The following is a 24,680-nucleotide window of genomic DNA, read 5'->3' as shown; positions in this document are numbered from 1 at the left end:
AGCACATTTTCAAAAAGAATTGCCAGCATCCATGCATGCCTGCCAGCTCCAAGCAGTATGTTCTCAGAAATTGGTATTCCTGTTGGCACCTGAGATCAGCAGCCTGAAAGAAAAGGGAACAGCCTTTGTAACAAAACTCAGTCTTCATTCATGGAGTGCTTTGTAAAATACAATGCGTTCCATCTCTCCCTGGAGGTTTCCTGTGTAAATACGCGTGCTAAGATTTTATGAAAAAGACTCAAAGAAAGAGACATTCTGTGAATACTGTTTTTTTCTGACGCAGGATGAGGAAAACCAACAAACACACGTTCTTGAAGGAGACCCAAGAACACAGTAACAAGCAAAATACAAACTTCCATCTTCCTAAGACAGAACTTGTATGTGCCAGAGGTGTGACAAAGAAATTTCGAGAGAGAAAAAAAAATTCATTAGGATTTCAAGTTAAACACTGGTAATAATTACATGTTATACAAACATACCCACACTCACCAAGACTGTAGCGACAATGTGTATTATTTTACCCCCACTGTTGAGGTCTGATGATGGTTTATCACTGTAGACCTGATTCATTCTCTTTTCTTCTAGCCCTTTTCTTCTAGCCTCCTCCAGGCAACGCAACATGGATTCCTCTTTTACAGACAATGTTGGCTGCGACCCCCTTGTGCATAAACCACATTTCAGCGTCTTTCTCTTATGAGGGAGGAGGTTTGCGTGCACAGAACTTTAACTCAAACTGAAATGCTCTTCTTTACATAGTTGGAGCATCTATTCCTGCTGTAACAGTTATGTGCTGTTATGGACATCCCCACATTTTCACAAATGCAATGAACATATCCTAATCCTAAAGGGCATTGGCCTAGACTTACATCTCATTTGAAATTTGCTAGATTGAAATCTGAAGAGGACACAAGAAGTTGTTGACAATACCCGTAACCTTCCTCCTCTGTGAAGATGGTGAATATTCTGAATGTGTTATTCTAACACTACGTCCAAACCACCCCCTTCACCTTTGTATGAAACAGACTGATCTGAATATTTTCACTGAAGAGCCAGCAGCATGTGGTGAGCATTGTACCACAACTAAAAGCACAAGACTTCTGTTTCAGGCCATCCAGTGAGAAACAGAAAAATCATACTATTGAAAGGAGAAGTAAATAAACTAATTAGTAATAACTGCATGCAGCAGAAATGCTAAGTCATGGCCTGAACCAGTGATTGAGCACCTGGTGGGAAGGCATGGCCAGCTCAGAGGAGCTCAGCTGCATGCAATGTGCTTAATGACCAGAAAGGGTGGAGCCAGGGTCTAACCCTTCCCAGACCTCATTTAAGGGTTGGCAGCTGAGGCCAAAGTCTCTCACTGGAGATCCCTGCCTACCAGAGGCTTTCCAAAGGTAAGCTGTTTTTCTTTTTTGTTTCTGTGCGTGTTTGGATTTGTTCACGTTTGCTGTAGCCTAGGATTGTGCCACTCTGCTGTTATTGCTGTACTTTTCATCATGTTATATCATTAGAGCATTACACTGCAGAAGACAGGGCTTGAAATAGCTATGGGCAGACAATGCTGGACATTGCATTCATGCAGCATTCATGCATTTTCTCAAAGTTTTAATGAAAGATAAGTTTTTGAATAATGTAGTGCATTGTCACATGACTGCTGAGAGTAAGGATGAAACAAAGCAACACTTGCAGGGCAGTAATCTGTTGTATTTACTGAGGCATCATGTATGTTTATTATATACACTGAACATGGAATGCTAAAAGTATCAGAGAGCTTCCCAAAGCCCTGTGGTCATTTATTTCAAGTTTTCTGCGTTACGCAGTGCTACCTGTTGTGCTATGAGGTGCTTGTTAATTCAGTTACAAAATTTTCTTTTTTGAAAGACAAGAGCTCAAAGACCAGCAGTAAATGTGAAAATCTCATTTTCCTTACTGTACTGCTTTGGATTCTATATTTTCACCTAGACCTAGTGGAGCTTTCTGACTTCATAGCAACTCACCTTCCAATTGACAGAACCCCAAAAATTTTATCACCGTGTCATAAAATTTCCTAGTAATTTTCACTACCTATTAAGTGTGGCATTCTGTAATAAAATCTCCCTGAAGCTCCCCTGCTGGTTTGTTTTGTACTTACAGAAAAATTAACCCAACATACAATCTCAGGCTTTATTGCTGTGTTACTGCCACATTGGCAATTTCAGGACAATTCTTTTGCAATTGTTTCATGTAACATCTGAACATAGGCTGTGCTTGTATGTGACTGTGATTATACTTAAAAGTATTAATATCATCAGACAATCCAGATGACTGATTATGATTCTTTATTTTCAGCAAGATAATGCATTGGTAAGGACAGCTATGCATGAACATGGATATCTTCCAACCATACATAATATGCTTTCATACAGAGACATTTTCTAGTCATATAGCAAATCCCGCAGTCTAAAAGTGACTAAAGATATCCTGAGGATCTTATTTCATTGTACAAACTTATATACCCATCTAAGCAATCAAAGACAAATTTCTGATACTGTCTATAAATGCTGTATATATTGCATTAACAGCCAAGAGTTCTTTCTAACTCAAAAGCTGGAAACGTGGTGTTGCTTGTGTAAGGTAGAAACACACAGAATAGAGCTGTCCAAGCCCACCAAATGGTGTGCAACTATTCTGAAGTATTTTTAGTTTTCATCTACAGTCAATGAATGGAGTCAAGAGCAATTCAGATTGTCTTGAAACGTGCTCTATTAACTGTTTTGACTACAGTTAGAGTCTACATGCTACTTGAGATGTAGACATAAAAACAGGAGAGCTGAATGCCACCATTCTTAAACCAGCAGCTACCAGCATCAGGTGACCATGAGCACCAGCTGATGGGCTGACACAGCACACTGACAACTACTGGCTGCACTGTCCATGAGACTGTAGTCTCTCTGTTCTGAATCTGCTGGTGATTTAGCTCATAAATATGTTTCATGAGGTTCAACAGTTCTACCTTCAAGGATAAATCACTCATGTATGAATCACATGTACGCTCATAAGCAGCTAAGAACAAGGCCTCAGAAGTACCGACATCAGGAACAAAAAAGAGTATTTCATAAAAAATGCATATTCTAATGCAGACTAATTCTTATAAACAACACTCGCTCCTTAAGGCAAGTACAGTTATCTAATTAAACTGAAAATAAGGACTTCATACACAAATCATAGGTCCCCCTCCTTGGTGCAGAATAAATACATCTGTGCCTGTCTTTTGCAATACACCCTTTGCATTTCAAGCCTAATATAGATGGCCATACCAGGTCCCTTTCACACACGTGACACAAGTTATTCCACTTGTGACATGGGCTGTATATCAGTGTTTTGCTTCTGTACTCACTTTTTTGAGACTGCTGGAAGTCTTATAAACTCAACAGGGCATTAAAACCTGTACTAGTCAGTTAAAAACAGAAGTACATTTTTAAAATGTAGGTGGAATGTTTAAAAATGACTTTCCTGGGTTTTATAGAGATGAAGAAGGAATTGGCTAGAGCTTGTGCTTTTTTTTTTTTTTTTTTTTAATTTCAAACTGTGTAATTGACATATTTAACTATGTGGCCTAACCTAATCCGATTGCTCTGTCTGAAAAGTAACTTTTATTCCTTTCATTAATAATATTTTTTTAAAAAGATGCATAACGGAGATTAGCTCATGAAGTTAAACACAGTAATAGTGTAATTTAAAAAAGAAAACAGATTTTCTTCCAGTTTAAGTTCAGTTCTTGAAGGTCCTGAATTCCTTCAACTTGTTGCTGGATTTGAGAAATCATCACCTCAAAAACAAAAAAAAAAAACAAAAAAAAAACCAGGCCTGTGAGGTCACAGCAGCAGCGTGCTTGTAACTCTTGACTACTTCTTTGCACCCACACAGAGCTTGCACAAAAGAACTGCATCAAGACTAGGAGTGCAAAGGGGTGTAAAAAAGATTCAGCTGGATTTCTACCCACTTGTGATCTAACATCTCAGGGTACTGAAGACTGCAAGACTGTATTCAAGACAATCACTAATTTGCCTCAACACAACAAACTCCCACATAACAAAAGTACCAGTACAAAGGCGATGTTCTCTACTGGTTTAGCATAAAAGCTACATTAACTATTGGCTATTGCAATGCCACAACTAAAAGCACAAGTTTTAAGCTCACTAATCATAATGTTGTCAACCAGACAGTCTTATCAAAAAACCACCCCTGATCAGCAAATACTTAATAGAAAAGGGAAAACTTTCCATTCGGTGCATCAACTCAATAACGTTTTTGTTCTTCCTAACCCTTGGGAATTAAAGTAAAAAAACAGAACTGGGTAAGATTTTAGAAGTCAATATTATTGATCTGATTGTGTGAACCATGAAGGGTCAAGAACTTCTCTCAAAAACATATTCACTGATGGCAGTTTGGCTGAGATTTTTGTGGTGAGCTCACTTGCGAGGTTGGTGGATGTGCTGTTTGACATGTTGAGGGTGAGGAAGCTTTTCCACTGAAGGATGTGGTTTCTGATGAGCCACCTGAGCAGCTGCTGGAGGGAAGTCCTTATCACCCTGTTTGAAAAACACATTGGGAAAAGTTTAAGAAGTATTAAGTACGTTCTAGTTCAAGTGGATATAAGGTTTTTAAAGCGTGAAGAGAATATGAAAAAACAGTGCTGCATATTGCTCTGAAGTCCTGCCAAACATGTATTATCTTGCCCTTCTTGCGGCCAACTTCAGTACTTCATTTGCACAAATCTAACTTCTTCCAGTTATACGCAGCACCTAAGAATGCAGTATCTTAGAGTGACTCAAGGGGAAAAAAAATGAACTTTATATCTTCACCACTGAATAGCCCCTTGTGTCAAGTCACTGCCAATGGCTCTGTATAGTCAGGTTTACTTAATTTATTTGTTTTCACAAAGCCATAAAACAAAGGAACTATTTTACAAATAATTTGAGGCAGCCTGAAAATCTACCTGCACAGAAAAACCAACTGCAGTAACACTAGTTCTGCAGGAAGAAAGGCACTATCTAAAACTACTCTGACTCAAATCTTCAAGCTGCCTACCTTTTAACTTCCTCTTGTAACAAGGTCTGCTAATCTGTTGATACTGTTCTAGAGTATCAGTTCACATGTAATACCTATAACTGACTTAGAATAGCTTTTCTAGGGTTAGTACTCTTTGATTTTTCAAGTAGTAGTGGGAAACAACTACTACCAGTCCTTGATGACAGAGAACAGCACCACAAGAAGCTGGGACAGACACAAGGCAGAACAGCCTGTATTCCACTTGTTCAGAGGGTGGCAATGTTACAAAGATTTTGTACAAAGCAGATGCCTCAGACTGCTTGTTTCTCACCTGATCCCACCTCAACCTACTTCAACTTCCTCCATTCCATTCTGACAGCATTTTTTTTAAAATCTTGATCACCAGGTTAGCACTTAACACGTTTTTCAGTTTGTAGACTACTTCAAGCTGTTTCTAATTTTCAAACATCTCTTCTTGTCAGACTTGACGCTTTCTACCTTCTTGCTCTTTGATGCTGATGTTTGTCTCTTACATATTTCTCTGGCACCTTGCACCCTGTTGTTGCAGACAGATTATGTAAAAACAACTCCTACAACTTCTGAGTAGACAGGTGAACCATATTATGCACCCCAGTGATAACCATCATGACTGAAGGCCCGTCACAATGCACAAGGAAGGAATTACTGATCAGAAAATTAACAGTTAATATTAGTGATTTAGCTTACGGATTTCCAAGTCTTGCTTGTTGTTGCAATTCTATGTACCCCAAGGCACACATGGCAGCATAATGCCTTCAAACACATACCATCACTGCCAGAAGTGCTGTTACAGATCACACTATAGAGCAGATTTAAATGTAACTGCTTTCAAAGAAAATCAATGCTGTAATATCTAGCTTAGATATGAAAAGAAGATCAAATAAGCTTTAAGTGCTAAAATTCAAAGAAAAATGGCAGAAGCCTTTTCAATAAATAATTTCAATTTCACACACACAAAAAAGCTGAAAAGAATGCTCAAAGGGACATAAACAAATACACAAAACATAAAGACTTTTTCTCATAAAAGAGAGAGGGGAATGGAAAAAGATTAATTTTGCTCTGATCAGTGATTATTCCGAAAAGCCAACAATCATATTTCTATGGTTAAAAGAAATTTAATGGTAATCTTACCCTTGCTATGACACCAGAGATGAACACGGTTGGTTTAGGTGGGCTGAAAAAAAAATAAGAGGGATGAATTGTACAAAATTCTCAGAAGGTAAAAATGAGAAGCACATCACATGTATAATATATATATATATATATATATATATATATATATATATATATAAAAGGCATTCTTGGAATTAATGTTTAAAAAAAAAAAAAAAGATAAATTTGCTCTTCAAATGACTTTTGTTTTACTACCACTTTCTGCAGCCAAGAACAGTGATACAGACCTGCAGGTTTGGGCTGCTATTACTATGTGTTAATTGACAGAAGTAAAAGGCTAGTCCAAATGCTCTGTGCTACTTTCTTAATCTTAAGAGTCTTGGTTTGTTTGCATTGGTCTATTAATCCTCAAATTCTATATACAGGCTGCCAGCAGTATACTTTAGACTCAGTATGTCTCTATTGTAAGAAACAATGAAAACTGTAGCTGGAGTAAACCTACTGCTGTCATGGAAAATGAAATAGGATTCCAAGTCTTATTAAAAAAACCAAAACCCAGTACTTTAAATTGCAGACTTTGATGCAGATATTTATCTACTCTCTTACACAGAAGAAGAACAATGTCTGTAATAAAGCAAATGTTAAAAAAAAAAAAAAAAAAAGAAAAAAGTCTGCCCCACTTTTTCATTTGCAGACCTCCATTTGCATCAACAGAACCATATTCAACAGTAGAATTTGATTCTGAAGCTTGGGCAACGCATGGAATTAGATTCTCTGGCCTATAGGTCTCCTGATTAAGTCATGGCGCTGCCAGAGATTCTGAACAGCCTACTTCTTTAATAATCATTGCTCCTCTTCAAATTTTAGAAAGTTAGCAAGAAGTGATTAGAAGGAGAGAAAACAGGAAGGAATTTCTGCTTTAAAATACTTCCATTTAAGTAGTATTTCCTGTGATGAGAAAAAGTATTTTGATAGCTGTATTAGCACTTGTTTGATCTCATTTTCTGCCAGTATAAACTATTAACCAGCAAAGATCAATAGCAAAATGCTTTCATTTTATCCCGATTTTGCTGAGCCAATTAGTACATTACAGTCTGGATGTAAAGTAAATAATAAACTGAAAGAAACAACTCTGAGAAAATACAGATGTACTGCAGTGGCTGCTGGTTCCATTCATAAACTAACACAATGATATAATATAGGAAATGAACAAGAAATGGAGAAAAAACAAGTAGCAAGTTGTTCTTCAATTATACGTGGGATCTGGCTTTAATCACACTCAGAGGAATAGTTATTAGTTTGGCATCGCATTATTAACAATATGGGATAGTGAGAAATTCAGATCAGATGGATTTTTCCTATGTTCTTACAATAATAGTGCAGCGCTCACTATGCCTGTGTGCTGCCTGAAATTCAAATCAACGTTTCCTAAAAATAACAAAGAAGCCTGTGTATGCGGAATGTGTTATGGCTTGTCTGTCTACCACCACGCTGTATTATCTGCTCTAAGTTCCATACGAATTAAATGTTCCATGCTTTTGGCCAAAAATAAAACCTAGAAGTGTAACGGCTGTAGCAAAAAGGGTTTTTCAAGGAACTTTTCCCACTGCAAATATTAAGTCTTCTCAGGAACTTTGGTCTCCTATTTAGAAATGCCAAGTTGTTATTAATCAAAGGACCTGAGCTTACAAGTGGTAAGTTCCCTGGGTATGCAGTAAGTTGGATAGAGTTAGAATACCTGGTGTGTTTCTGCACATATTTTTCACTTACTTGTATATTCTTTTGTCTAAGGCACAAGGCTGAAGGCCCTTTAGGGATCATTTTCATTGTAAGTACAAATAAAAGCCTGTCAGAGTTCTATGTTTCAGGTACTACAGCAGATGTAGTTGGCATATCTCTATAAAGATGACAAAAATCAGTAATGCCATTTTCCTGGTAAAAACTATTTTCCTTAGATATGAAGAATTTAACTAGAACTCTACCATATTTAACCCTAACCTATTTAAACATGTTTGTATACAATTGATTCCAGGACTGTCTTTAATTGCATTCTCTTATAAGATAGTAAGCAGATCCACCAAAATGCCTCACACTAAACTTGTCCCAGAGTTAACACAGAACGTTTCAGGACAGCACAGGGCAATATGCTGACAAAAAGGGTATAATCAACCTACTTGGAAACCAGAGTATCTACATCCAGATTTGCCTGGAGCAAATTTGACCTTCATTTCCTAATGAGGTTCAACAAAGTACAGTGCAAGGTTTTGCACTTGGGTCAAGGCAATCCCAGATACGTATACAAACTGGGAGAAGAACTCCTGAAAAGGAGTTAGGTGATTCTGGTTGATGAAGAACTTAACGTGAGCCAGCAGTGTGCTCTTCAATTCGGATAGCCAGTGGCGCCCTGAGTTCCATCAGAAGAGGGGTGGTCAGCAGGGTCAGGGAAGTGCTTATCCCCCTCTCCTCTGCCCTCGTGAGGTCCTAGCTGGAGTATATCCAGCTCTGGGGTCTCCAACACAGGAAAGATGTGGAGCTGTTGCAGAAGGTCCTGAGGAGGGCCACGAAGATGATCCAAGGGCTGGAGCACCTCCCGTATCAAGACAGGCTGAAGGAACTGGAGTTGTTCAGACGGAAAAAGAGAGGGCTGAAGGGAGACTCACTCCAAATATTTAAAGGGAGTTTATGAACAGAAGGCAATCAGCTTTTGACACGGTAGATAGTGACAGGACAATGGGGAAGTTTTTTTACTGAGTGCTGAAATGCTGGAACAGGTTGCTAGAGAGACTGTGGATGCCCCATCCCTGGAAGTGTTTAAGGCTGGGTTAGATGAGACCCTGGGCAATCTGATCAAGTACTTGACCTAGTGGCTGGCAACCCTGGCTGTAGCAAGATGGGTGAAATTTGATGACCCCTGAAGTCCCTTCCAACCCAAGCCTTTCTACAATTTCCACCCTTGTTTGTCCTCTTCCTGGCTTTCTGATCAGATTCTTGCTGGGTCTGCAGCTTTCAGACTGAAGAATGTTAGACTTCCACTTCAAGCATTTCTGTTTTTCTTTTCTGGTTGACCCGAGTAACCATGCTCAATGAATACTGTAATGAGGCATCCTCTCTGAGAGGATCACAAAGGCAAACAGGTGAACACTTCACTCCTCCGGAATAAACATCATCTGACCATTACATTCATTTTCATATCTTAATTATCCCCTAGCAGCTAAAAAGACACCAGGCAGGCCAGAAACATCAATGATTGAGCATATCTCTATTTATGTTCTACGTTAAGGCCACTGGCATTTTCTTATTTCAATTAGATTACAGTGTCTCAGAAAAATCTTTAAAATTTTAATATTATTGATTATCTTGGATGATTCACAGAACCAGAATCAGACCACAGCATATCTCATCACACATCTATACTAATGAGGAATCCAACTGATCAAAGAACGGCCTGGATAATCAGTCACTGATTCGAGCTTCAATTTCATTTTTAATGAGGGAAATCTTTTTACAGATGAACTTCTTTGCAATAAATTCAATCTCTACTGCCAGAGCCTCAAATCATTGGCTTTGTCAGACACAGATTAGCTGCCAGGACCATAATTTCATAATCACACTCCAGGACATCTATTGCAGTTGTGGAATTTCAACATCACTCACTATCACTCCAAACAGCCTACCAAAAATAGATATGAGGATAGAGAATGTGCACAGGCTATTATTGTCACATTTGTAAAATATTATTAAGTACTTCAAATTCTGTTGGCGTTATAAATAAAGCACAACCTACATTTTTATTATTTCATAAGCTGCAGTGGTTGCTTTGAGGATCTACTTAATCTGATGAAAATCAGTTTGACAGATGTTGTTTTGAAGATAAAGGAATGCCCTATCTAGGCATCAGTACACAAGAAAGCAAGAAAACATCACTTTGGGACAGAAAATGTGTTTGTTTATAAACATATAGGTTTTGAACACATTTAATGCACACATTCATTTATAGTTTAATAATAGCCACAGCTGATATTGGACAAGGAATAAAACAGTAGACTTGCCAACACAGCTTATTATCTGTCAATACTTTCCGAGTTGTTAGTTGTTTTATTGTAACACAGAGAGGAAAGGAACACATCTGTCAAGATTTCAGTGTTCAAAGAACTTATCCAGATTTTATATGCGATGCTGTTAAGAACTGTACCTGTTTAACATCAGAATCTCAACTAGAGTCATTTGTCTTGACTGTATTCAAATAAAGATTTTTATTATTTCATTTTAAGCTTAAGTAAGACCTTTATTTGACATTGCAAGTAAATCACAAAAAGAAGATGGAATACTTGAAAAGATCATTAACTAGATGAAATGAGGCATTAATAATACTAGAATCTTACGTCTTCACCTTAGAGGGATTGGCTAAGCCCAAGTCTGACAGAAATGTTGTAAAAACAAACACAATGACATTAGAATTATAGCAAAATCTCCTACAGCCTACAGAAAATACACATAGATTACATTTAAAGCCTGTAACAGTAGACACCTTTAAAACACCACAGAATGAAAGACAGAACCTCCTGAAAACAAAGCAGTGTTAAGATCAAGAATTTAGGAAGATTCAACATCAGAATTAGGTATTTCTGTGACTTACATACATTCACATCAGGATAGAAACATGTAGAAGTTAGACAAATGCTGATGCTCTATGCTTGAAGTTAACCTCACAGTGACAAGGTCAGCAAAGAAAACCTCTTCTGTGCAGAGGTTAAACTTCTGTAATTCATTTTCCTTCCTGCCCTCAATGAAATAGCACAAGAAATTATTTTCCTGATACATCTGATTCATCCGCAATTTATCTGAGAACTATAAATCAGAGTACGAGCACAGCAACAAGATTCCCAATATGGAAACACTTGAACAGGCCAGCCTGCCTTAAAAAGGATAGAGCCATACAGATACTAGTCTTTTGCTAGGCTAAGATGACTTTCCTGGGTTTAAAAAAAGATTCCAAGTAAAACATATCATACACTCTAATTAGCAAGTTGTTTAGGCAAGCAAAGTGAAAAACATGAAATAGGATGATCCACCCCAATTGTTCCCTCATTAGAGACAAATTTTGCTTTTTCACATCTTGTCCCACCAAAGCGGTTGCTCTATGAACAGAAATTTCTCCAAATTCTAATCATTTTCAAACAATAAAATGTTTGCCTTTAATCCTACCCTTTTTTTTCTGGAGTTGAAAAAATTTTGGCGAGCTGCTCAAACCATCCGGCTTAATCTTGAAGGTTACTTACGGATTCATATATTCTGAATACAAAACATTAAAAGGTAACTGTTCTTAGTTTCAGTTCAATTCCTTTTAAAACATGTTCAGATACTTCTTCATAGCAGAGCTTATCTGAATTTACATGGTTGCCTTTAATTTTGGCATTGTTGGTGAAAATGAAGTCTGAGATGATTAAAAAGACACTGAGATGATTAAAAACACATTTCTCAGCAACAGAGAAAGACTAACAAGCACACTGCTCATCAGCTTGCCTGAGATACTTTCCAATTGGTTATTATGCATTTAGGTTATTAATTTTCTGGACAGAAAAGTAATAATTAGCCTGACTGACTACCAGAGGGAAATATGCTAGTTGATTGCACTGGGACATGCAGTATCTGATATTCTATGATAATTTATCCTGCTGAGGTCATTTATTTATCTGCCATAACTTTCAAACCTTTAGGATCACCCACAGGATGGCACTGTTGAACCTCTGCTTAATGTGTATGTACAGTAAGGACAGAACCTCAAAAAAAAAAAAAGAAAAAATCCATGTGCTGTGGCAAATACTAGAACAAGTAGAAGCAACACTTCTTCCTCTTGATGAAATGAAGAATATACATACAGACACTACCTTCAAAAAATAACTTCCTCCTCTCCATGTAGTAGTCTGTGTTCCAATATATTCCGTGAGACAGCTTTCACTCTGCTAAATGGTTGCTCTTCCCACACAGGCAAATGAAAGCAAGTTTTAAGGTAGCTCTTAATACCCTATGAGGGCATTTTAATGACTACTTGTTTCGCCATTCATATACAAGCAAATTGGGTGTCCTGATCTTTTAATGAGATAGCAAATCACTATTCATTACATTTAATAGAGACTGATTGACTTTCATTGTTCTTACATTCACTGTCAACTCGCTGCAGCACATGGCCTGATTAATCTCACCAGCATCTCATTCATCTTTGTTTTTAGTGCATGCATTAGTGACAGAAGAAAATTATTTAAGAAAGCTATCTCCCTTCTCTAATCTGCATTGTTACACAGGCTGTACAGAGAGTACATTTCTCTTTCTTGCCTTCTTCTGACCACAGAATGAAGATCTAAGCGTTTCAGCTTTCCTACAGACCCAAGGATTTAAAAATAGACCACAATTCCCCAGCTGTTGGTTCATTTATTAGGGTTCAAACCTGTCATCCCAATAACTACCTCGTGAATGTACCAAGTGATGTACTAGTGAACATCAGTGACAAACTTCACACAGGCAGTAACTGCAGCATTAGCCCACTTCGTACCTGTAGCCCTTTTGCTGGAAAAATGAAAGCTGTGGAAACTGACATAAAGCAAGTTTCAATAGTGGCATAACTGTAAGGAAACTCTAAAACAAAGAACTACGTAGAGTCGACTGTGAGCATTTGCAAAATGGCCAAAGGCTACTCTGGTAGTGCAGAGGAGAGGATCAAGTCTTCTGCAATAGACAAATGCTGAAGTGCGCTTCACTGTATGTTCCCATGACAGTAACATGCTTCCACACTAAGAATATGATGAGCATGGGCCTGCACTGCATTGCCTCAGATTCTGGGACACACTATCAACCTGTGGCACTGCTGTAGCTTCTCCTCCTCCTCCCAACACATGAAAGATGGAGTGGAATTAGAAATAGAAACACTGTTACACTGTATTAGGAATACATGATGTCAGTGCAATGAAGAAGATGTAGAGATTAGAAGCTAATAAGAAGGCTAAAATCTCTCTGGTGAATCTCTGTTTGTCTCAGACACACAGTGGTGCCTTAGAATGTTTCAGCTATTGCTACTGAAATCTATACCTGACTCTTGTCTTCCTATATCTCAGGCCATTAACCACTTCAGTAGACATTCATGTTTCACTTTCCTGTTTCAACAATTGCAATACCATTTCTTATTAATCCAAACTACACAACAGATACATGCACGTGTCTCCATTTGTATAAACACATCCTCTTCCACATCCATGGCACTATTACAAGAAGCTGTCTTAACACCGCTTTACACCTCACATTCTGCAGTTGTACCCCACTGTTGCATGAAGCTCTCCAAAGCAAACACAGATGAAAATCCCCACGCAGCAGCAGATCATGACAAATTTTCTGTGCATTTCCTTATCTGGAAAAGCTCCCAGCATAAACAAGGGCATTTTGCAAGGTTACAAATACGCTCTTACAGTATTAGATTCCATGCTGAAGCCTGTGTGAGCTGCGTGTATTGGCCAGGATCTCACTTTAGTTCAAATCCTTCCGAAGTTGTTTACACAATTCTCTTTGCACTCCAGAGGCAAGTGAAAATTCTAGAGGAATACATCTCACCATAAGAATAAGAAACTAGCAGATCTCAGAATCTGAAACTTCTCTTAGTTCAGCCATAGAAGGCAAAAACAAACAAACAAACCTGATCTTGCATTTAAAGCTCATAAAGGAGCATCAGAAATCTGAATTCAAACATGCTTTCATCATAATAGCGTACATCTAACAGTAAAACAAGCGAAAACCAAAACCAACCCAACACCCTATTCACTTAGCACAGTGAAAGCTTTAGTATGACAAAAGACAAGGAACAAAGTTCTCTAGAAAGAAATCACAGAATGGCCTGGATTGAAAAAGACCACAATGATCATGAGTTTCAACCCCCTGCTATGTGCAGGGTTGCCAACCACCAGACCAGGCTGCCCAGAGCCACATCCAGCCTGGCTTTAAATGCCTCCAGGGATGGGGCATCCACATCCTCCTTGGGCAACCTGTTCCAGTGTGTCACCACCCTCTGTGCAGAAAACTTCCTAAAAACTAACCTTAACTTCCCTGTCTCAGTTTAAAATCATTCCCCCTTGTCCTATCACTATCTACCCTTGTAAACAGTCATTCCCCCTCCTGTTTATACACTCCCTTCAAGTACTGAAAGGCCACAGTGAGGTCTCCCTGGAGCCTTCGCCAAGCTAAACAATCCTAGTTCCCTCAACCTTTCCTCATAGGAGAGGTGCTCCAGCCCTCTGATTCAGACAAGAGCATATCTCTGTGTAAGTGAACTTTGAGAAATTGAATCTCTCCAGATCAAGCGACCTCCACTGACCTGCCAGGAAGCAATCGCCTTGCTCCTCTACTACCATTACTATGCCTGCTCTGAGCTGCAGTAGTTGGTAAGGCAGAATCTTCATTTCTCATCTAGAAACATCCAGTCACCTGAACACAGAACAGATTGTTTCTTCCTTCTGTGTTTATCTTAAGGGTTTAATCTAGAAGGTCAACATTCGATATTACTAAAATAAACTGCAAATGTTCTACTAATGTCAACAAGACTGGAACTTCATACTGAGGAAAGACAGGAAATGACCCCGAAGAAATCAATATCAATGGGATTTAAAGCACTGCAGTCTGATTTCAAAAGTAGTTCTTAGATGGTAAACTTCCACTCAGCACAAAATAGATGTTTCACTTTTTAAATGATAATAAAATCTGTGACAGTACAAACGGGTCAACGTGCTGTTTAATCTGAATATAGTTCTGTACTAGTACTCATTCATTTAAATGGAATGTACAAACCATAAAGTAACTAAAATCTCCCAAATGTCAGTACTACCAGCAATTTTTCTGTTAATCTAACAAAAATGAGTGCTCTTTTTCTAGTTTAGTCTCTTAGGTCTGTCACACCCTGGTGCTCCACACGTTTGAATGGCATTTAATTGCTTCAACTAAAATAGCTAAGCCAGTTCAATTCTTCAAACAAGTATTACAGAAGCTGTAAGATAGCAGATAAACACTTGGCTCCATTGGTTTCTACATACATTATTAAACAGCCATTATAACATAGTTAGATCACATCTTCTTCTGTTTGTGATGCACACACAGCTCTGCTTCTTCAGCCTGCTTTTTACAGAACAAATAGATCAGTTTGAGGAAAGAAAACAAAACAAGCATCCACAGTCTCAGGTGAATTTACACTTATTAAACAACAGCAATAATGTTGGTACTTCATACTAGTAGTTTGTAATAGTATTTTATGCTGCTCGAACAAACAGTTTTTCACGCAGAGGACAGGAGAAATAAAAACACTGTAAAAATGATGCCTACCTTATCCACTACCTGGCAGCACAGTTCTGGCCAGAGCACTGTCTGCAGTTGTGTTTCTGCAACTGTAGCTGAAGGGTGTCCACAGCCAAGAACACAGCTTATCCAAAACACCAGCCTAGTGGTAAGAGTACCTCTGGCTACTGTATGCATAGTCTAAAAAGTGACAATATAATAATGGGACCTGACTAAATAAGTTATTAGCTTCTTCACCTTTGAAATCAGGGACAATTGACCTAAGTACTTATTTAAAAAATAAACTGCACTTACCTAAGCATCAATATAGATTAAATTTGCAAAAAAAATTCAGAAGATCTCTTGACATTTCTGTAGACTTCAAAGGGTCACTTCTATTATACTGTATCTAATTGGACATGTAGACATTTTATAGTTTCACTTGCTAATGAGACAGGAGATAGCTTTTATAGAAATCCATCAATAACCAAAGGCAGAGGTCTCTCATGAATCAGAATGCCATTTTTACTCCGTACAGGTCAACAGAGTAATGGAGTCCCAGGACATCAGTGTGAAAATTAATGAAAGTGTATGACACCAGAATGAGATTTCCAAATAATTAAAAAGCCAAAATAGTGATTATCAGAGTAAGTGCACCTTCTACTATCCAGGCAACCATGTGTGCCCCTTTGTAAATACTATAGTGCAGAACTTTTCATAATGTGCCATGACCGACAGTTTATTCTTTTCAGTTTTCACATTCTGAAGAAATATTTTCTAAATTTACATACTTCTACTGCAAAAATATACTTGTTACCTCTTAGCTCTGTTACATTTTCTTACATCCTTTCCACCACTCAGACTCTTCAGGCTATTGTGATTTACAGTTAAAACAACTGTATAGTAATGCTGGCTCTATTTTAAGAATTTCATATGAAACATCTCTATTTAGTTTTCATTACAAAAGCAAGTGCTTAGAGGAGCACAACATCTGCAGAAGCAGGAACCACAGGACATTTTTAATGGTATTTTGGTAGAAGGTCTTCTCCATCACCTTCACCTCCAACTACCTCTGATAGTCTAGATCCCAAGGGCTAGCTCCCAAAAATAGTACATTTTGCTTGTTTTGAACGTTAACACATTAACTATGCACAATAGCAAGTAAATTATCAAATACTCTTTATTTTCAAAAGAGTGATGACTTTAAATAACATTGATCCAAGCCTGGTACAATCATGAAAAAAACACCTCTGACTCACAGCATAATCACTTCATGTGTAAATAGAAAAAAAATACAGGAATTTGGAATTTCTAGCAACCAAATTTAGCTGCAGGATGGAGTGTAAGATGAGGCACTGCCCGATTCAGCTGAACGCTTCTGAATTCGGATCATTATAGAAATAGCTGAAAACCTTGGAAAAGAGAAGTCTTAAAGTACTTTAGAGGAACTGGACAATTTTGGATCTTAGCTTTCTTCTTCTTAATCAAAAACTCAGGGACAAAATGATAGATGTACTGCCCTGAGACGGCTAAGTCAAAGAACACCATGAAAGTATTCAAATGGTTAACTTGCCTGCATCAGGAAAGCAGACTATGAAAGAATGTGAACACTAAGAGAGAAACACACAGTAGAAATCAAATGGAGGGAAATACATACACCTGAGGAAGGTCTCACCTCCCATTAACACTCTAAATTCTGGGTTGGTAATTTATAATGCCATATACTAATGTCAATCTTAAAAAAACAAAACCAAAAAATCAAAAAACCAGTAACGTGGATTACTACAGGTTTTAGTCAAAATATGATAGCTATGTTTATGAACTGAAAATAAGAGCGAAGAAAAGCCGCCACAATAATAGCTGATAGCTTTATGGCTTGTCTTTTATCCACTTATAATCCTTTAGCGTTCTTTCCTGAGATTACATTTTATAAACTGCTTTCAACCTGCAAACAAGTTTGCACACTTCATGTCAAATACCCACACATTCATTGTGACTTTACCGTCACAAAAAAAAAAAAGCAAAAAGACCAGGTGTAAAGAGAAAATCCTTAATTTAACAAAAGACCAAATCACTTTCTAATATTCAATGCCAGTATTTATGGCAAAATTGTCTATTAACCAATGTGGCATTCCTATTATTAACCCACACATTCAAAAGAGATGACAGACCTCTCTTGTGCATACTTGCTCTGAATTCTTGCTGCTATGACATTAAAATTGACAGGAGGGTATTGGGCTCCTGTCGTATCTATTTAAAGTCTTCATAGAGAAGGAGTCCATTGAGACATACCCTAGGCACCTAGATGACAGCAGTGCTATTGCTGCTACATAATGGCCAGCTGCAAACTGAAGCTTAATTTTGTTTTTGTCTATCAGAGAGATCTCGTCTAGATACTCCCAGTTGCAAAGAAAGAAATATCCACAAATCTTACAGCAGTGATTCTCATTCATTACTGTAACACATCAAGGGAAGTAAAAAACTATAAAAGAGCTTTAAGCAAGAAAAGAAAGTTGTTTTGCTTTTTTTTTTTTTTCTTCCTTTACTGATGAAACTCAGCTGCAAAGAACAGCATTGAACAGTGCAATACTAAGGGGATACAAGCACAATCCACAGCTCAGAAAAGTGCTCACTGTTTGTGGGTAGAAATAAAAAGAGCCAAGCCCATTCTTCCCAAAGACCAGATAGCTCATATTGTTTATTTATAAAGCAGTGGGTATTAGTACAGAATAGGCAACTGTAGAGGCAAGAAGAGAGAAGCAAACTGGGGAAAAGGGAAAGGAATAAAAGGAAAAAAAAAAAGTGGTGAGACAGGTGGGAAAGTCATATTCTTTGGAGTAGTGCTGAAAAAGTATCAAAAATAATTTTTTAGGAAGTGGTGGAAGGATAAGTGCCTGTTACAACGTAAGTGACAAGGCAGGAAGAAATATTCACAGAAAGCAGATTTTGTTACAACACCTGAAACCTGCAGGCTCATATGTGCCTCTGTTAGGAAACAACTGGGAAGCCAGTTAACAGGCTGCTGTTGCAGAGCACAACTGATTGCAACAGGATCACTGAAGCAAAATAACAGGATTGGTGAGCTCTGCAACAATAGACTGGAAATCCTAAATGTAAGAAGCGAGGACTAGCATCCCACAGGTAATAATTAAACTGCCTTACCTCCAGATAGGTCGCAGAGATCTCTTACAAGGATAGCAGAGGACAACATCAAAAAAGAAGTTCATTCCAACAACCCTGTCCGTTAGCAAGTGACAGAAGGGAAGCCAACCAGTGCCTCATAGCCAGGTACACACAGCACATTAAAATCCAGTGCCGTATTCGCCAATATACAAGGGAACAAATACATATTTGATGCTATTTCTGCCAGGAACACGAAAGCAGGACGTTCAATCTACCTTTAGCCTCAGTCATTTGGAAAATTCACCTGGGCACAAGTTCAGATCCTTCTGCAAGGTAATATCTCATATATGAGAGCAAGCAGCTCTGATAACCTTCTCAGCAACTGATCAATGCTCAAAGACTCTCATATTGATTTCACTTAATGCTATTTCATTAACATTTGACATATCAAGCAATTTGACCACCTGTTAATACCATTTCTTTTAGGTATGGTAATCTTGAGGAACAAATCAATTAAGAACTTGCACCAGGCTGGCAGGTGTGACTATTTCTTATCTTTCAGCCAACATGCATACTGAGAACTTCTGGAAGACTTCGCTTCATGATGACAAGACTCAACTATTTCAGGTAGGTTGGGTTTTGTACAAGATCAATATACTAATGTAGCAATGTAAAGCTGTAAATTAGCAGTATTTAAGTATCCTGGAATATTTAGTGAATACTTACCTATTCAATATCTCAGTGCACACACAATGTGGCAGTTTCAAAAGCAGTTTCTAAACTTGGACTTGGAATCTGGGTTTACTGCATTACTACAACCTGCCATAGTTTCCAAATGGATTAGGTATTCACAATTTCACTTAATTTAAATAGAAACACTACCTCTGAAAACTGTGAAGGATCTCAATCAAGTAGGGTACTTGCCCCCAAGAAACCACTTCTGAATTTTCAGTAGAATGTGCAACTTAGCCTGAATAACCACTATCAGAGAAGCACATAACCCTTGAGAACAACATGAACAGAAGTTGTGCAAGAACGCGCAGATTAACGACAGCAAAGCAAAAGAGCTGATTGTCCACAACTATGTACTTGACCTTGGTTTTGTTTCTAGTCCATGTAAGCTGTTTTGCTACTGCTAAACATTACTTTTCTATGAATAATTTGGCTGCGATAAGGAAATGCACCACTGTGCAAAATACAGACTTGAAAGCCCAAGAGATCACAACCTTAAGTACAGAATGGACAACAAAAGCAGAGGCCAACTCATACTCTAGTGTTCACGCGACCTCACCCCTTCTCCCATCTTCCCTAGTGCCTTGCCTCACTGTCAGCTGTGGCTCTGCCAGCTATGCCAATAGATAGCAAGTTACAGATAACAGACCCATCACTACAGAGTTGCACGGTTCAGTGCTCAGGGCAGAACATCTCTGGAGGTTCAAATGCCCATGGCAATTTGCAGCTTCACTTGGAAGATCACTGCATTTTACTTGCTTTTAGGAGCACGTCACTGCACACACATCTATTTTGTGAACACACCCATTTACACCAGCACTCCTGTTGATCAGAAATTAAATCAGACAATTCAGACCAGCATGGTTGTGGAGATAATCAACAAGTGGCTTCTAATGGTCCCAGTAGCCTAATCAAGGACATTCTGGGGATGCGTACACAAGGTTTCACCCTGAAAAGGCTACGCAACTCTGCAGGGCCACCCTGACCAACAGGTTGCTGCTTAGGTGTCTCCTCCTAGACAACAAAAAAGAGGGAAAGTGCTTCTTCTCAGATCACTCTTACTAAAGTTCACCACACTTTGGATTGCTTTAAAACTGCTCTCTTGGATTATATTATCCCTTTAAAATGATATAAGCATACATACTATTTACACAGTTCATAAAGTAAAACTGTCTTCAATGATTCTGCCTATTTTTGAGAGCTAGAAGAGCCACCAAATCTGAGAGGCAAACAATGCTGAAAGAATAAAAACAAAATTACAGAGTTGTAACTACAGAGGAATCAATTACAGAATTGCAGAAGGAATGAAGTTGGAAAGGACCTCTAGAGGCCATCTAGTCCAAACTGCTGCTCAAGCAGGGACAACTCAGAGCTGCTTGTCCAGGATTGTATCTAGGCAGCTTTTGAAGATCTAAAAAGAGGAGACCTCACAGCTGCTCTTGGGAAACCTGTGCCACTGCTATGTCACCTGAACAACAAAGAAATACCTCCCAATGTTTAGACAGAACTGCCTATGTTAAGTTTCCCACTGCCTCTGTTAAGTTTCATAGATTGACCAACACTAGCCTGATCATCAGGTAAGGTTCAGCCTGGGACTGACTGTCCTGCCAGTATGTACTTGTGAAGGATATTCTTTCCCAGTGGGGAAAGAGCGTAGCAAGAATTGAAAAGTTAAACCAATAAGGAATTTAAAAAAATAAAACCACAACAAAAAACAGCACCACAACATTCAAACTCTGTATCAGTCTTGAGATATGTCTGCAGACCCTAAGAAGATCAAATGACAGGCTGTACAACAAAATCAACTATTGTATTTTCCTCATAGTATCTAAAATTATTAGTTGTTTCAATCAAGAATCATTTTGATCATGTTAACAGCTGTATGGAAAGCTCACCTACACAAATGTCACTGGAAGGCATTATACAATCTTAAGTGACAGTAATGAAGCCTGTAAATCACAGTCCCTCCGTCCACTAATATTTTAAAAGTGTAAACTGCTTCCTACTGGGATGCAGAGGAGAAGTTGGCAAGAATACTACACACACAGGTCAGCCTTAAGAGATCATTTATTTCCTCGTTTCTCAGAACTAGGCTGTTTATCAGTACTAAAAGATCAGTTATCAACTCTGAAGAATCAAAATGCTATTCAGGGACCAGCCTCATTCCTCTTGGTTCAATCTTCACGTACAAAACCCAGACTCCCTGGCCACGTATTTCCACACTGCTGCTCAGCACAATAAGGTCACTCAGTGCACCCAACTTTCTCTTTGAGAACATCTTCCAAGATGATGCCTTTGTCAGTGAGATGAATCCCTTAACCATTGCAGGAAATGTTCTCTAAGCCGCCCAACTGTTTAGTTGCAACAGTGAGATGATAATCTTACATTCTCAATGTTAACTACACTCCAAATTTAATTTAAAACAAAACAACTCACACATTATAAACTACCTCTGTTTTTTTTCCAAATATTTCAAAATCAGTACAAATTCAGCTGAGGATTGTTTTCTGCAAACACATGGTTCTTGGAATTCATCAAGTAATGGAAAGCAAAAGATAAAAAGGTAAGGACCTTGAAGTGCACAACAGTCACACAGTGGGATTCACATGAAATTACTCACTGGAACACCTCTAGCTGTACAGAAGTCAGAGCATATTACCTCTTAGTTTTAAAAAATTCATCCTGATGCTTCCTGAAATATTCATGCATGACTGACAGAAGAACTGAGACAGTTCCCACCAGGGCTCGACTTCCTACACAGCAAAAGGCTACCTGCCCTCTTGTAGGTAGAATCCTTCTCACAGGAGAAGATGATTTAAAAAAAAAAAAAAAAAAAAAAAAAAGATGTAGCCCTGCTTAGAAGAGAGCCTCAGCTAATGCTCCTTTGTCAAGAATTTTCCCTTCAGTGTTTTGAGGAGGCAAAAACACGTGAGGGGTCCTGAAGGTGACAGCCGATAACATCTGTCCCATGATGGACAAAGGACACAGACAAAGCAAGACTAGGAAGAATTTTCAGGCGTGTGACAAGTCTGAATATTTCAAGCCCCAAAAAAGGTGAGGAGCTCAAAAACTCATCTAAATTTCCCAGTGCTAAGTGAGCAACCAATGAGATATTTCATCTGTGCTTGCATGTATCTACTAGGCACGCACTAAGGCACAGCAAATACAGTTCACCCTGTACAGGAGTCCTCAAAACTTCATGGGCTAAATGGGACTTCCTACATCTTCAACAGACTGCAATATCCTCCCAAAACAACATAATACACCAGTCACGCTTTATTATCACTGCTTCTCTGTGATGTCTCTACTATATACCCTTACAGAGACAAATCCCAAGAGGTCTAAGTGCAGAAAATATGAACTTGACAGGTCAGGCAGGAACAGATGAAAACAAAACAAAACACAAACAAAAAAAAAGTCTGGGATTTGTAAGAGAGGAAAAGACACCTGAAGCTAAACTGGAGAGAAACCTAAAACAGAGCACACCAAGTGATGAAATGCAGGTTGTACTTAATGAAGAAGAAATCAAAGTTTTATAGCTAATATCCTATATTTTTCCTCCCAGAGTCCTGGTGAACAGCAAACTGAACGTGAACCAGTAGAGTTCCCTAGCAGTACACAAGGATGTGCAGACTGTGTGGGAAATTATCTTCCTCTGCTGAGTGCTGACTGGATCACATCTGTAATATGGCATCCAGTTCTGTGCCTCCCACACAGGACATCAATACAGTGGAGTGAACTTAGTGGAACCACCTAGATGATCAGGGTGCCAGACCACTCAACCTGTGAGAAAAGGCACGAGCTAACTGGTTTTGTTCAGACTGCAGGAAAGACGGCTTTGGGCCAAGAGCCTGCCACTACCCACAAAGGAGGCTGTCTTCTGACATCTTAGATGAAGTCAGGCTCTAAACAGTGGTATATGGTGGCAAGATAAGAGAAAATAAGCATAAACTGGAACAAGGACGGTTGACCCTAGCTATTAGGAGAAATATTCTTACCTAGAGGACAACCAATTCTGTGGCCTCCATCTTTGGAGGATTTCAAGACCAAGATAAAGGCCTGAGTATTCTGGTCATTACAGTTGACTCTGCTCTGAGGCTATTCTAGAGATCTTGAGGACTTCTTGAACCTGAATTACTGCATGATCCAGACTCTGGCTTGTATTTGTAATTTGCTACAGTTTACCTTTCACAGGGCTGGAAGGTTGAGTACAGGTCTTTAGATGGTACGTTTGTATGAAATGAATTTTCTCCAAGTTTTCTCCAAGTAAGAAGAAAACTGGTAAAAACAGATTTGATCACACGACACCGTCACAATGATGAGCATTTTTAGATTTTTAAATTCACCAGAAGGGAAAGTGATAGTAGCAATAAGCTGTCATTCTTTGCTCTGGCCAGCAAGTGTATGAGATAAGGGCACTGCTAGTATTTTGTATCTTATTCCTGGCCACAAAGCAACAACACAATCACAAGCAAACATGCCTTTCTCTGCTCCTTTCTGTTCTTCAGGTTTGAATTCTTCTGCCACTCTGCTTTAAATCCTCCTTCAGTTCCTTCTTTCTATCTAGTTCCATATAAATCTCAGCAGGCCTCTTACTTCATTCTCTGTCTTACCTAGTGCAGTTCAGGTCTCTTATACATGCACAGCTCTGCCTTCCCATTATCTTTTCAGACAATTACAATCTCTTCTTCCACATACCCTGAATCTCACTTCTGTCCTAGAAAGATACTCATCCCCTCAGGACCTTTAATTCTTCTCCTTATTAAACAGTACTGATAAATTACTGCTTAGAGACACTACTCGCTATGTATTTCTGCAGCCAGGATCTTTTACTTATTTAATTCTTGCTGTAGAATCAAAACGGATCTTCAGGAAACGGCATGTTTCTCTGCTGCCAATAACTAGTACCACTCTGTTGGCAGATTGTGAAGAGGAAAAAATAATTATTCAAGAAGAAAGAAATGCCTACTTTAAATATGATAACTTTAAAGTTTTGCTAGAAATCTTTCTGGTACTGTTGTACAGTTTTGCCCACTATCACAAGGCAACAGTTGATAAGAGTATAACACTTCTTCAGAAAATCTATCGTGCTGGAACAAAGCAAAGATGAAAAAGTGGTGGCAAAAGTAAAAGCAGCTGTCTATAAAGACAGTGCTTAATGCAGAAGTCTTACCTTTCCCAGAAAGCACTGTATTTCTAAGTACAAAGCTAGTCTCATAGCAGTGTTTGGCAAGCTTCTTTTCTTTTTGGACAGAACTAAGTGCGTGCTGTGACTGCCTGAAAGGTACTGCTGAACTGGGCTAGTGTGAAATAGTAACAATACAACTTTGATCATTCAG

At 38.5% G+C, this 24,680-nt stretch overlaps 1 protein-coding gene across 1 annotated transcript in view; it reads right to left on the bottom strand.

The window, feature by feature from the left end:
- Window positions 1-2,298: 2,298 nt before the first annotated feature.
- LOC122179361 (death associated protein) overlaps window positions 2,299-24,680 on the bottom strand; it is a 39,828-nt gene continuing 17,446 nt past the window's right edge. The window contains exons 3-4 of the mRNA XM_042870179.1: window positions 6,199-6,241; window positions 2,299-4,568 (exon numbers count right to left, since the gene is read on the bottom strand). Of these exons, the coding sequence (XP_042726113.1) occupies window positions 4,449-4,568; window positions 6,199-6,241 (163 nt within the window). The 3' untranslated portion in view covers window positions 2,299-4,448. The remainder of the gene's footprint in view (window positions 4,569-6,198; window positions 6,242-24,680) is intronic.

Source organism: Lagopus leucura, unplaced genomic scaffold (genome assembly GCF_019238085.1).
Source record: "Lagopus leucura isolate 7727_CA_CO unplaced genomic scaffold, USGS_WTPT01 Super-Scaffold_100002, whole genome shotgun sequence".
Taxonomy (NCBI): domain Eukaryota; kingdom Metazoa; phylum Chordata; class Aves; order Galliformes; family Phasianidae; genus Lagopus; species Lagopus leucura.
Note: the sequence above shows the minus strand (reverse complement) of the source record. Positions and strands in the feature narration are given on the sequence as shown.